The sequence below is a fragment of the Hemitrygon akajei genome, chromosome 7, assembly GCF_048418815.1.
Source record: "Hemitrygon akajei chromosome 7, sHemAka1.3, whole genome shotgun sequence".
NCBI classification, from domain to species: domain Eukaryota; kingdom Metazoa; phylum Chordata; class Chondrichthyes; order Myliobatiformes; family Dasyatidae; genus Hemitrygon; species Hemitrygon akajei.
The window spans coordinates 140301617-140314890 of record NC_133130.1 but is presented as its reverse complement, the minus strand read 5'-3'; the positions used below and the strand labels follow the sequence as shown (position 1 = coordinate 140314890).

At 43.2% G+C, this 13274-nt stretch overlaps 1 protein-coding gene across 5 annotated transcripts in view; it reads left to right on the top strand.

The window, feature by feature from the left end:
- The first annotated feature begins 1262 nt into the window (after positions 1-1262).
- traf2b (Tnf receptor-associated factor 2b) overlaps positions 1263-13274 on the top strand; it is a 73912-nt gene continuing 61900 nt past the window's right edge. Inside the window, exons 1-2 of one of the 5 annotated variants that reach the window (XM_073052115.1) lie at positions 1263-1281; positions 10657-10889. In XM_073052115.1, the coding sequence (XP_072908216.1) occupies positions 10687-10889 (203 nt within the window). In that variant the 5' untranslated portion in view covers positions 1263-1281; positions 10657-10686. The other 4 variants (XM_073052113.1, XM_073052114.1, XM_073052111.1 and 1 more) reach the window with 4 other exon arrangements.

Sequence of the window (13274 nt, the reverse complement as noted above, 5' to 3'; positions counted from 1 at the left end):
TAAGACAGCATTTTCCCTAATTGTCCTTGCACTGTTGTAATCATTGAGATGATTATATATGCAAAACGTTGCTAGAGAGAAAGAGTTCCAGGAATTTTGGGACCCAGCCACGAGTCAGAAGGAACAGAGATATATTTCCAAGTCACCATGCTGTGTAGGTTGGAGGGAAACTTCCAGGTGGTGATGTTCCCCTGCTTTTGCTGCATTTGCCTTTCCAGCTGGTAGAGGTTGTGGGTTTGGAAGCTGCTACGAAGACTTGGTGAGTTGCTGTAATCCGTCGTGAATATGGTACAAACTGCTGCTGCTATGCATCGGTGGTGGAGTGAGTGAATAGTTGCAGTGTGGGTGCCTATCAAGTAGATTACCATGTCCTGTATGGTGATGAGTTTTCATGAGCATTGTTCAAGCTGCATTCATCCAGGCAATCAGAATCAGGTTTATTATCACCAGCATGTGTCTTGAAATTTGTTAACTTAGCAGCAGCAGTTCAATGCAGTACATAATATAAAAGAAAAAAAGTAAAAAGAAACAATAAATCAATTGCAGTATATGTATATTGAATAGATTAAAATCATGCAAAAACAGAAATGATATATATTAGAAAAGTGAGGTAGTGTTCATGGGTTCAATGTCCATTTAGGAATTGGATGGCAGAGGGGAAGAAGTTGTTCCTGAATCGCTGAGTGTGTGCCTTCAGGCTTCTGTACCTCCTACCTAATGGTAATAGTGAGAAAAGGGCATGCCTGGGTGCTGGGAGTCCTTTCTGAGACACCGCTCCCTGAAGATGTCCTGGGTACTTTGTATCCAAGATGGAGCCGAGTAAATTTTTGACCCTCTGCAGCTTCTTTCAGGCAAATGGAGAGTATTCCTTCACATCCTTCATTTGTGTCTCATAGATGACGGAAGGACTGGGGAGTTGGGAAGTGAATTACTAGCCTCTGACCTGTTCTTTTAGCCACATTCTACTAGTTTCTAGACAATGGTGTTGTCCCCAGGACGTTGATGGTGGGAGATTCAATGTTGGTAGTGCCATGGAATGTGAGGGGGTGATAGTTATATTTTCTCTTGTTGAATATTGTCATTGCCTGGCACTTGTTTGGTGCAAGTGTTATTTTCACCTATCAGCCCAGGCCTGGACTGTAAGCCCATCACTTGCAACAGTGGGATGTGAATTGCTGCAATATCTGAGAATGCTGCTGAAAGTTGCTTCATCATCAGTTAACATCAGAACTTCTGACCTTATAACCTACCTGACATTATGACCTTCGGGTGTGGAATGGGGTAGGAGGAGATTTTTCAGTTTCAGCCCAGGATGTTTGGCGTTCAGTTTATGTTTTAGATTTGAGATATTGTAGTTCAGTGTTGATATCTGGGGTTGTGGAGTTTAGGGTGGGGTGTGAAGCTTGTTGGCGTAGACGTGTGGGATTGTTTTGAGACAAGTGCAAGCTGGTTGGTGCGGGGAGGTTGGAATCTAGGTGTGGGGGTTCAAGGATGGTTGAAGAGTTGGGGTCCGTGGACAGGATTATTGGGGTGTAGGAGTTCGGGGTGCTTCAGGCCGAGTATTCGGCTTATGGGTCTACGGGTTCAAGGTGTCTAAGTGAGGGCTCGGGTTGTTTGATTTCGCAGTCATGAAAGCTGCTTCTACCTCTGAGCTGGCCTGCCGTACTGGCCCCGCCCAACTGCTGTTCTGTTGACTGCGTCGGGAGCGGTCCGTGGAGCGGATGGTAAGTGGGGCTCGGGCTTCGGGGAGCGGGCTGTGGATAGCGAATTGCTGCTGGATTTGGGGCCTAGCTCGCTTCAGTGCGGACTGTACTCTTCGGCTCAGCCGCTGAGGGAGCCCAGGGCTAGGCTACGTTCTGCGGAAGGGAGCTAGCACCGACCAGCGCTCTTTGAGGCTTCTCTCGGACTCAACGGTGCAGCAATTCTTCCTGCACCGATAGCAGGGCGGAATCTGCTGTGGCCTGGGCTCGGAAGCTGGTGCAGAAATAGGGCGGAGTGTCCGGGCCTGGGCCGGCGGTGGTCTGGCTCCAGAATCGGTGTCGGGCTGGCGCATAATGTTTGCTAACGACGATAATTGTGTGGAGATGGGAGTGGAGTAAACCGGTCCGGGAGGCCGCAGTTGTTGCCTTCAGTCTTTTGTTCAGCGTTGCAGTTACAACTGGCCTGGGGACGGTGTGGGGGAAACGACTAAGGGGTCATAAGGCAGACGTGCTGATATAGTCTTCATATGCGGCAACACACCTCGCCTGCTCCTGCTATTTAATTATGTTTATTCGTCGAAATAATCCAGACGTAGTGCTGGGAAGGCAAGCATTTAGTATCTATCATAAAGCGTTAAAATGCTGCCTTAGAAGGCTGTACTCGCTGGTAGAAATGAAACCCACTGACAGTGGGCATTTAGATAGCACGGTATGAGGGAGGAAAGGAAACCTGCACCTGAACTATTACTGCCGTCATGGAGGTTGTGGGTTTCAGAGCGGTTGGAATAACCGTTGTGAATGTAGCTGCAGTGTGCTGACAGTAAAGGAAATAAACTTTAAATATCAAGGATGGCATGAAATTATAACAGCCGCTTTGCCCTGGATGCTGTCTAGCTCTGTTATTACACCTAACTGACAAATTTGATGGAATACTGTCTTTGTGGTGAGGAAAAACTTCCGAGAGTCAGAAGGTGAGCCACTCACTGCAGGGTGTTGTGTCTTTAATCTCTTAGCTGCACCATTGAGCTTGTTGGTCTGTTTGAATGTGCTGTCCTGGATATTGAAATTGAAGACTGTCATGGCTGAGCCATTGAATGTTAGTGGAAGGAGTCTTCTTGTAGTTGGACAGTTTTGGGCATTTGTATGGCACAAATATTGTTTAATTAGCCTGAATTTTAACCAAGCCTTGCTGCATTTAGGTCTGGTCAATTAATGGACAATGCATAGTTGAAGAGAGTGAGCAGATGTAGGGAAGTATAACAGTTGGTTTTATGGGGTTTTTTTCTGACTTATGTTTGTATAGGTGCCAGTTGGACAGTATGATAATCCCATTGCACTTTGTGGAGGATTGGATTGTCGGTTACACATGTGAATCTAGAAGGAGCATAACTTTGGAGAGTTAGCACTTTGGGAAATGATGCAAATCAAGGGCCTGAGGGAGGGGAGAAGTCTGAAGCTGGATTTATAATATTAGAGCAGTTGCTCTTAAACTTTCTTCCAGTTGAACACATGTTTCTCTTGCCAGAGGGTGGAATGGATCTACTCTCCTCACTTGGCTGCTGCAGTGCCCGGCACAGGATGGATAGGGCCTTCAATCTTAGGTGGCTGTTGGTGGGTAGATGATCAGTAGATTTTACTGTAGGAAAGTTGGGCTGGTAGGAGCATAGGGAGGTGGTGGGTTGGTGTTGTGATGCAGGTTTTGAAAAGTATGTGACTGGGATACAGCCATTCCACAACTACCAAATACCCAATCAAAGGAGAGAGTCAGCAAATAGTGGCTGGAGAGTTGAGAATGGGTTGTAGTTGAAGTGAGCACTGGTAGTGGATATAGGAGTGATTGGTTGTGGTGGGAGGACCATGGATAGCTCTTTCAGAGAGCAGAGCCAGAGAGAGTTGGAGGCACCAGGTGGTGGGAACTGGAGCAGGTGAGACAATGGGAGAGGCAGAGAGTGGACCATGGGTGGATGTGGCAAATGTGACAAGGTTGTTGGGAGAGCAGAATTATAATGAATTGATATTGGAAGAAAGGATGCAGCACTGGGCAAGTGGGACAGAGGTTGGTAGGGGAAGAGAAAATTTAAGTCACTGTAACTTTGAAAGATAACTTGAAGATAGTGTGGGTTAAATATATGACAGGTCTTGGAAAGGTGGTATGGTATTGTTTTGGGGTTCTGATGAACAAAATGGGGACCATAATCCAGGAAGTTGGTTGGATTGTGAGTAGTATCTTGGAATGAGGTTGACAGAAGCTTTGTGTGTATGAAAGAGAGGTGAGCAGGAAGGAGTTGGAAAGCTGAAGGTAGGTCCTATGGATGTAATGGGTTTTTGAACTGGAAGGAGAAAAGAGAAGGCTGCAGAAAGTTGGAGGTGCGTGATAGCAGGATACTTGGTAGTATGGAGGAGCAGAGGGATCTGGGATCTGTTCACAGATCCCTGAAAGTTGCCTCACAGGTAGATAGGATAGTTAAGAAAGATGGGGTGGTAGCTTTCATAAGTCGAGGGATAGCGTTTGACTTGCGAGGTAATGATGCAGCTCTATAAAACTCTGGTTAGGCCACACTTTGAGTACTGTGTCCAGTTCTGGTCACCTCATATAGGAAGGACGTGGAAGCATTGGAAAGGTTACAGAGGAGATTTACTAAGATGCTGCCTGGTTTAGAGAGTATGCATTAGGGCTTTACTCTTTGGAGAGGAGGATGACAGGAGACATGATAGAGGTATACAAGATATTAAGAGGAATAGATAGAGTGGACAGCCAGCACCTCTTCACCAGGACACGACTGCTCATTACAAGAGGACTTGGCTTTAAGGTAAGGGGAGGGAAGTTCAAGGGGGATATTAGAGGAAGGTTTTTTACTAGAGAGTGGTTGGTGCATGGAATGCACTGCCTGAGTCAGTGGTGGAGGCAGATACACTAGTGAAATTTAAGAGACTACTAGACAGGTATATGGAGGAATTTAAGGTGGAGGGTTATATGGGAGGGAGGGTTTAAGGGTCGGCACAACATTGTGTGCCAAAGGGCCTGTACTGTGCTGTACTATTCTGTATTCTATGCATTATTGAAATATTTTGGGAACAGGATGAGGAGAGGTTGGTCTTTGATATGAAGAAAGCTATGAGGTGCTAAGAGTTGGAGTTTGTAATTAGGATTGAAGAAACTAAAGGGAAGATTACTGTTGTTGAATGAACAGATTATTTCATTTTGCAGCTGAGTAATTAAGTCTTAGTGATATAAGCATTTGTCTGGAAAGATCGGATGAGGCGGGCATGTGCTGGCATTGAGGGTTGTTGATTTGTCAGTTTAGAAGCTCATTAATGTGGAAACACAAAACTACAGGTGCTGGAATCTGGAGCAGCATTTTTGTGGAAGAATTCAGTGGATCAAAGACCATCTTTAAGATGCAAGGGTTGTCAATGTTTTAGTGAAAGCACTGCATCAGGACTGAGAGTGGAGAGCGAAGAAGGGCTGCTCCACTTAACACTGCTCAGCTCCTCTCTCCACTCTCAGTCCTGATGCAGAGTTTCACTCAAAACTTGGCAGTTTATTTCTTCCCTCAGATGTTGCTTGTTCCACTGAATTCCTTCAACAAATTGTTTTTAGCTAAATAACTTTTCTAGTTGTACTTTTACTTCCTTAGACTTTTCTTACATATATCCGGGAAATACTTTTTTGTCATGTTCTGTGAAATATTTATCTAATACCTCATTTATTTCCTCTTTTCCATTGTCCTGTTTCTTGTTTTTGTAAGGGACCCAAATTTGACCTTGCTAGTTTTAATTTTCTTTTGCCTTGAGAAGTTCTTAGTACATTTTTATAATTTACCTTTCATATTTCATTTTTCCATTTCTTGTCATTCTTTGAATTCCAATACACTCTAAAATGCAACATTGCTGCCCTTTTTCCTGCAACTTTGCTAATTTTTTCCCAAGAACTAATTTTATACTTTTTTTGTCTTTTTGTTTCTCTTGACTGGACCACTTTAGCTGTTGCGCCTTAATGGAATATGTATTTATTATACATCTTTTACTAATGAGTGTGTGCAGTCCTGTTCCTTATCATAGCTGGCCTCTGCCTGTCCCTCAGAATAAAGCTTAATTTGCAGATTACTGTCTTGGGGCAAGGTATATGCTCAGTCATGTGGTATCCATGTGGTTGGGAGTGCTGATCGCATGAATACTCCAGTTGCATGAGAATTGCCAAAAAAGAAATTACTGCACATTGTATGCTGGTACTCTGTGTGTAAACTTTTAAATAAATTGTTAAACTGTAAGTCCTCTCCTTACGTTTCTTAGTAAGTATTTTACACTGCAAGTTTAAGGCTAAATGGCAAATATTACAGTACTTGATAGTCTTAAAGCCCTTAACAAGGATATTTTAATCCTGATTAGGATTAAACAATAGTAAAATCAAGAACAAATATAAGTATTTAAAACATAAACAAGAGAAAATCTGAAGAGGCTGGAAATCCAAGCTGGAGCAATTCATCAGGCCAGGCAGTATCCATGGAAAAGAATACAGTGAATGTTTCAGGCCAAGACCCTTTGGCAGGATGGGGGAAAAAAAGCTGAGGAGTAGATTTAAAAGGTGGGGGGGGAGGGGAGAGAGAAACACAGAAACAGTAAGAGAAACCTGAGGAGGGAGGGGATGAAGTTAAAGGCTTAGAAGTTGATTGGTGAAAGAGATACAGGGCTGGAGAAAGGAGAGTCTGATAGAAGAGAACAGAAGCCCATGGAAAAAAGAAAAAGGGAAGGAGCACCAGAAGGAGGCGATGGGTGGGCTAGGAGATAAAGTGAGATTGGGAAAAGGGGATGGAAAATGGTGAAGAGGCTGCGGGTGGAGGCCTCTACCGGAAGTTCAAGAAATCAATGCATCAGGTTGGCGGATACCCAAACCGAATATAAGGTGTTGTTCTTCCAACCTAAGTATGGCCTCATCACAACAGTGGAGGAGGCCATGGGTAGACATATCAGAATGGGAATGGGAAGTGGAATTAAAATGGGTGGCCACTGGGAGATCCTGCTTTTACTGGTGGACACTGCGTAGGTTCTTGGTGTAGCACTTGTTCCACTTGCAAGTACAAGTGCCAGGAGGGAGATCAGTGGGGAGGGATGAATGGACAAGGGAGTCGTGTAGGGAGCAATCCCTGTAGAAAGCAAAAAGTGGGTGGGAGGGAAAGGTGTGCTTGGTGGGATCCTATTGGAGATGGCAGAAGTTGCGGGGAATTATGTGCTGGATGCAGAGGTGGGAGGATGAGATGAGAGCAGACGTGTGAAATGGAAGAGATGCGGTTGAGGGCAGCATTGATGGTGGAGGAAGGGAATCCCTTTCTTTGAAGAAAGAGGACATCTCCTTGGTTCTAAAATGAAAAGCCTCATCCCGAGTGCAGATGCAGCAGAGACAGGGGACTTGAGAGAAGGGGATGGCGTTTTTACAAGTAACAGGGTGGGAAGAGGTATAGTCCAGGTAGCTGTGAGAGTTCATGGGTTTGTAATAGTGATTAAACTGTCTCCAGAGATAGAGACAGAGAGATCGAGAAAGAGGAAGGAGGTGTGAGAAATGGACCAGGAAAATTTGAGGGCTGGGTTGAAGTTGGAGGCAAAGTGTATGAAATCGACGAGTTCAGCACAGGTGCAGGAAGCAACACCAATGCAGATGTCAATGTAGTGGAGGAAAAGTGCAGGGCAGTCACCAGTGTAGGCTTGGGACATAGACTGTTCCACGTAGCAGATAAACAGGCTGGCACCCATGCGAGTGCCCCTGGTAACACCTTTTGTTTGAAGGAGCTGTGAGGAACCAAAGGCGAAATTATTTAGAGAGAGGACAAATTCTGTAATATGGCAGAGAGTGGTGGTGGAGGGGAACTGGTTTGATTAGAGTCCAGAAAGAAATGGAGAGCTTTGAGGCCTTCCTGGTGGGGGGCGGGGGGTGGTGGAGGTGTACAGGGACTGGACATCCATGGTAAAAATAAGATGATGGGGGCCAGGGAACCTGAATTCATTGAAAAGGTCCAGAGTGTGTGAAGTGTCACAGATGTAGGTAAGAATGAACTGAACTAGGGTGATACAAGAGTTGAGGTATTCAGATATGAGTTTAGTGGGGCAGGAAGAAGCTGAAACAGTGGGTCTATCTGGAGAAGCAGGTTTGTGGATCTTGGGTAGGAGGTAGAAATGGGAGGTGCGGGAACTATAAGGTTGGTGGCGGTGGATGGGAGATCCTCATAGTCATTAAGGTTGGTGATGGTGTGGAGACAATGGCCTGGTGTTCCTTAGTGTGGGCCTGTTAAAGGGGTGTAGGTAAGAGGAGGTGTCTGAGAATTGGCGCTGAGCCTCAGCAAGGTAGAAGTGAGTTTGCCAGACTCCTACAGCACCTCCCTTATCTGCGGGTTTGCTGGTGAGGTTAGGATTGATGCAGGGGGAGTGGAGAGCAGAGCATTTGGAAGGAGTGAAGTTTTGAAGTGTTGAAGTTTCTAGACGCTTGATGTCCCATCAGCAGTTGGCAATGAATAGGTTTTCAAAAAATTGGACCTTTTGGTTGGGTGTAAACCTCACCTGCAAGATTTTCCTATCCATTTCTTAAGTTTACCAGAGTTAAATCTGTTATCAAATGCAAAACTAAATCAGATGAATTATCATGACCATCATATTCACCATCACATTAAGTGCCAAATCTTTAGATGATTTATTTAACGATACAGCGTGGTGTAAGCCCTTCCAGTCCTTCAAGCTATGCAGCCCCAGCAACTCCACAAGCCCAATTAATCTTTTATCTAATCATGGGACAATTTACAATGATTGGTTAACCAACCCGGTACGTCTTTGGACTTTGGAATTGAGCTCCGAACTCCGGATTTCCCCGAGCTGTAGTAGTGTTGTGCTAACCACTATGGCACCCAGTTTTTTTTCCACCACCCTTCTCATCCTTCCTTTGACCTTCGGAACAGAGACAATTGGGCACCGGCGGAGCATGATGGGAGCCGATGCTGACAAATTGTCACCTGATTCTGACTCTGCCTGGGGTCAGCAAATCAGCCGGCACCTGCATTGCCCTTGCGTGTAAATGGAAATCAATTAAAAACAATTTTTTACATTTTTTTTTTCAGAATCAGGTTTAATATCACCGGCATATGTAGTGAAATTTGGTAACCTAATGGGAGAAGTACAATGCAATACATGACAAATATAGAGAAAAAATAATTGAATTACAGTTAGTTTATATGTATATTAAATAGTTAAGAGTAGTGCAAAAGCAGAAATAATTTTAAAAAGTGAGGTGGTGTTCATGGTTTTAAGGTCCTTTTAGAAATCGGATGGCAGATGGGAAGAAGCTGTTCCTGAAGCGCTGGGTGTGTGCCTTTGGGCTTCTGTACCTCTTTCCAGATGGTAACAATGAAAAGAGGGCATGTCCTGGGTGATGGAGTTCCTTAATAATGGATGCCACCTTTCTGAGGCACCACTCTTTAAAGACAAGACCATAAGACATAGGAACAGAATTAGGCCATTCAGCCATTGAGTCTGCTCCGCCATTCCATCATGGCTGATCCTGGATTCTACTCAACCCAATATAAGATGTCCTGGGTACTACAGAGGCTAGTACACATGGTGCAGCCTGTCAGGATGCTGTCCATGGTACATCTCTAGAAGTTTTTGAGTGATTTAGTTGACAAGCCAAATCTCAAATTCCTAATGAAATATAGTCGCTATCTTGCCTTCTTTATAGCTGCATCGATTCATTTGAGACCTCAGAGGGTAGGTCCTCAGAGATATTGACACATACTTTTGCATAATGCATTGAAATAAAATTTATTGTTTGAGCTTATTCACATAATAAATTGTACAGGCTTGTGAAGGTCATGTGTAGACTTTTATACATGGCCTAGCTTGGACGAGGTTAGCGATGCACTTGATTCTGTCAAGCGGACAGTGTAATTTATTCATCATGTTCTGCAAACTGTAACGGTATTTCATTAGATTGAACAGAATTTTTTGTTTGTTGAAAGAAATCCAGGTGCATAACAGTACCAGACAGATGAGACAATGTTTCAGGAAGGCAGGAAGTACAGGAGCCTCATCAAGGACCCTCACAATCTGGGCCATGCCATCAGGCAGGAAGTACAGGAGCCTGAAGTCCCTTGTCTCAAGGTTCAACTACAGCTTCTTCCCCACTGCCGTTTCGGTTTTTGAATGAGCCTGAAGACCCCTAATTCTGTTCCCTCAATTTACACTAATGTGGTTATAAGTTAAATGTAATTTATGTTTGTGCTGTACTGTGCTGCACAAAGATAATTTTCGTGACATATGTCCATGACAATAAACTTGGTTTACTGTAATTTCCATTCAGAACTAATAATCCGCTCAAAAGTAATGAGTAAATTCTAAAAGCCGGGGCTCAATATCCACTTGTGCAGTTGGATCCTGCTTACAGTTACTATTCTTTAGATTTGCTAAGTATGCCCGCAGGAAAAAGAATCTGAGTTGTATGTGGTGATGTGTAGGCACTCTGGTAATATATTTTCCTTTGAACATTTATTTTCCTCACCTTTATTTTTGAAGCTGATTTATGGTCAATGCCACAGTACCACCTACCTTAGGTGTCTGGAGGATTAGCCTGTAATACCAGTTCTGCCCTTGTATGATGTCCTCTTTGTGTACTTTCCAACGAGGCTGCTAATTCTTCCTGCAGCTGCTGTTTTTTTGAACTTCATTATCTTGAGATGTTGGGATTAGAAGGGTATAATCTATATGTAAATTGTAGATTTTTCAAGGGTCAATATTTCTTAGATCATGATTGGGCATTTTGAAATGTACAGATTAAAAATGATGTGCAGTAATTAAGTACTCTGTGGTATTCACATGACCCAGTTAATAGCATTTGAGAAATGCCAATGAAGCTGAATTTCTATGCAGCAATGCTTTCTCAATTCTAATCAAGTTGTAATGGCTTATTTCCTTTTTCAAGGTAAACTGTCACCTGTGGAGATTACAACAGATGGCAGCAAGGAGTGAGAGGAGCCCACCAAATTCGTTAGAATCCCAAGCGCAGGGGAATCGTGCTGGTTTTCCTAAGGAAATTTTGGCATCTAAAGTTGAGGGGAAGTACCTGTGCTTTGAGTGTCACGGGATCCTGAGGAAACCCTTCCAGGCACAATGTGGTCACCGCTACTGTGCCTCCTGTCTGAACAGGATTGTCAGGTAAGAGATGCAAGCTAATGGCTTTCAGGCTGCACCTTTCTGTTTCCTCCGTTCTCTGATACCAGCTTGCCTTTGGTAGGGTGTAATTCAACTGGTGGTGAGCCAAATTGTCACATTTACTCAGAGTAAATTATGATAGGCTCTTGAGCTATGAAGACCTTTCAGTGTTCCAGTTAATCTTCCCTTTAATAATCACACATGTAAAGCTTGGTGCTAGAGAATGGAAAGTTCCTGATTATCCAGTTGCAACATCAATGTATATCAAGGTCTAAATCAAGCTCTGTTCCCAACTGTTTATCCATTAATATGAGGGGAAAAAATTGTAATTTTCACAAAAACCATCACGTGGACTCCAGCTTCAAACACCTACATTGGGTTTGGAAGCCTAGGTTTTCAGCTATGCTATAGTTTATTTTCACAGATCAGTGACACTTTGTATGTGACAGATTGCAAAGAGATGAACTGGTACAACGAAAGAGTGCAGGTTAGCACCAATGCGATCGTACTCAGAGTTGTGGTGGGAGCTTCAGGCTTTCTGCTTTTGGTTGAATGTTACAAAGGCTGAAGCCCCCACCATAGCTTTGCAAGCACTTGCTCAATCATTAGATACAATTTCAAACTTTGATGCCTTGCTTTGAGTGCTCAGAAGCCAGATATCCTTTGGTCTCTGGTCAAGAGTATATTGGGTGATGGTTTCTGGAAACACTTTTGAACTACCAACAAAAGTGCTTTCATAGAAGTAATAGTGAGTAACAAATCTGCAGCAACACATAGAAAATGCTGGAGGAACTCAGTAGATGCTGCCTGACCTGCTGAGTTCCTCCAGCATTTTCTGTGTGTTACTCTGGATTCCCAGCACCAGCAGAAACTCTTGTGTTTGTGAGTAATGAATTTGAATTGGCCATTAACCTAATCTAACTAAAGAATAAGAATCTGTGACTGGATTTGAGGAGGAGACAATCTATAAAAGTAGTCTAGAAACAGAATGCTGAAGCTGCTAGATATCTGAAATGAAACAGAAAATGCTGGAAGTGCTTGGCAAATCAGATAGTACTTTCAGTTTCTATATTAGAGTTCCAACATCTGAATTAGCTATTGTACTTTGCTCATTTTGTTTAAGTGAGTGATAGAATCAGTGGGGTGGGGTGGGAGGAATTAAGGGGAATGTAGTGAGAAAAGCTACAAGGAAAATTAGTAGACAGTGAATTGCTCTGTGAGCCTGCATGGACTTGGTGGGCTGAAATGCTTTCTGGCTATGTGATAAGGAAATTGTGAGATACACGTGCTCCTCCAACTCTCACTTTACAGTTGACATCTTTCCCTTCAGCTTCTAAGTCCCCAACTTTTGAATTCTTCTGTAAAACTCTCTCCCTCTCTCTCATCTCCTGTTGTGCTTTTACAGTGCACTTCATTGACTAGACTTTTGATCAGCTGCTCTAATTTCACCTTGTGTTTTTGTTGTTTGAATTCCTTGATGTTTTTACCACATTAAAGTTTCCAAAAAGAAAACTGAAGCTATTGAACTGAGGATGTGGCGGACTTTCTAAATGGCTGCTTTGTATGAGTCTTGGCAGGGGAGTATGTGGCAAATGAAACAAGATCACAGCATGATTTATTATATTTTATAAGTAAGAACATTGTGATACATTTGTATGGTAAATTACATGCTCCCCATTCAAATCTCTGCATTCAATTAAAAATTGTACATTGATTATTATATTTCAAATGAGTTCCCAACTGCGCAATTCCATCAATCCCATTCACTCACCTATTTCCTTGTGTCCATCAATTTATTTTCTTTAACCTGCTCTTTGGTGGTTTTGCTATTTACCATAGCCAATCAAGCTAAGTCGAGTTTATTGTCACTAGAATATTATAAAGTTTTTGACAAGAACAGGCCATTCGGCCCAACAAAGCTTGTCAAATTCCTATTCACTTGCTGTCTTGAAATACCTGGTTAACCAGTCCTTGTTGATAGATCAATTTTGAAGTAGCAGTTAACATCCACCTTACTTGTACCCTTAATAATTTTGAACACTTCTATCATGTCTTCTCTCATTCTATGTCTACTTAGGCTAAAATGATTTAATTCTTTCAATCTTTCTTCCTAGCTCATACCCTGTAGACCTGGAATTAAGTCTTGTCGCCCTTCTTTGAACCAGCACCTTCACATCCCTTACAAAATATATGAGACCAAAATTGTACTCCGTTCTCAAGGTGTGGCCTCACAAGGGCACGAAACAGCTTAAGGAGGACATCTCTAGACTTGAACTCCACTGAGCACAGTATATAGCTCAACATTCTGTTAGCCTTCCTAATCGCTTCTGTGCATTGCCTAGAAGTTGATGGTGATGAGTCTACCAGGACGCTCAAATCCTATAGTGC